The sequence below is a fragment of the Bison bison genome, unplaced genomic scaffold (genome assembly GCF_000754665.1).
Source record: "Bison bison bison isolate TAMUID 2011002044 unplaced genomic scaffold, Bison_UMD1.0 scf7180017864537, whole genome shotgun sequence".
Lineage (NCBI taxonomy): Eukaryota > Metazoa > Chordata > Mammalia > Artiodactyla > Bovidae > Bison > Bison bison.
This window is the reverse complement of record NW_011495085.1, coordinates 7300936-7302066: the sequence shown is the minus strand read 5'-3', so window position 1 is coordinate 7302066 and position 1131 is coordinate 7300936. Positions and strand designations below refer to the sequence as shown.

Sequence of the window (1131 nt, the reverse complement as noted above, 5' to 3'; positions counted from 1 at the left end):
AATGCCATTCTCCCAAATCATTCCACCCTCGCCCTCTCCCACAGAGTCCAAAAGACTGTTCTATACATCTGTGTGTCTTTTGCTGAGAGATTCTGTTTTCTAATCAAGACTTTTGTGGAAATTGATTGTGACAAAGGGGTGGAATTGGAAGAGGTATACAATTCTACTATAGATTAAACTTTACTTTAGTGTGTGCTAATGTATTTGAGCCCTGTAAACGTCTAGACCAGAAACAATCAGACATATTACAATTTAAAGTAATAGAGTTTATGTGTAAACATGGTCTTAAAGTATTTTACAAAGGCTTTAAGATATAATTGGCCTTTCTTGTGAACTTGAACTGATCTAGTTAGTATATAATAGTATAAACACTTCTTATTCATGATTTCTAGCATTGCTGTCTGTTCACTGATAATAACATTAAGGCACCAGATGATGATCAAATTTGGAACATAGAAAACACATTAAAAAGAAACTGGGCTGGAAAACTATTACAGATTGATGGGAAAATTACAGTGATTCTAGCAAACTCTGATTGTATTATATAGTCAATTTTGCTAGAAAAATCTAAAATTGATGATGAAAACCTGTCTGAATGTGGTTGTGTTTGTCCATTACGTAAAGGTTATAGGTTCTGAATACAGTTATTGCTCTTTATTTAATGTAATAGATCTTGATTCTTGTTTTTAGAGCTTGTTTTTTTTTTTTTTTTTCAGGTCACCAAACAGGAAAACCACTGGCATCAGAATTAATAGGCTATTTCCACAACATTATTTGGAAACAAGCTGCCAGAAGTTTTGAGGTTTGGGAATAATCTATTTTTATTCTTTATATTCTTTCTTCACACTAACAAATAAAACAGTGTGTTCACTATAAAGATCATAGAGCATCAAATACTTAATAATCTCTTTCTGCTTATATACTATTTATTAAATGTAATACAGAACATTAATGGGCAGTGGACAAGAATTTATTTAAAAATGCTAAGATGTGATTCATCCCCACTGGGAGTTTGTTGCTGTTCAGTCTCTAAGTCAGTGTCTGACCCCTTGCAACCCCGTGAACTACAACACACTAGGCTTCCCTGTCCTTCACTATCTCCCAGAGTTTGTTCAAATTCAAGTCCATTGA

General features: G+C 33.4%; 1 protein-coding gene across 1 annotated transcript in view; it reads left to right on the top strand.

The window, feature by feature from the left end:
• The window catches only part of TEX11 (testis expressed 11), a 191742-nt gene that overhangs the window by 104795 nt on the left and 85816 nt on the right, over positions 1 to 1131 (top strand). Inside the window, exon 14 of the mRNA XM_010832132.1 lies at positions 717 to 802. Within this exon, the coding sequence (XP_010830434.1) occupies positions 717 to 802 (86 nt within the window). The remainder of the gene's footprint in view (positions 1 to 716; positions 803 to 1131) is intronic.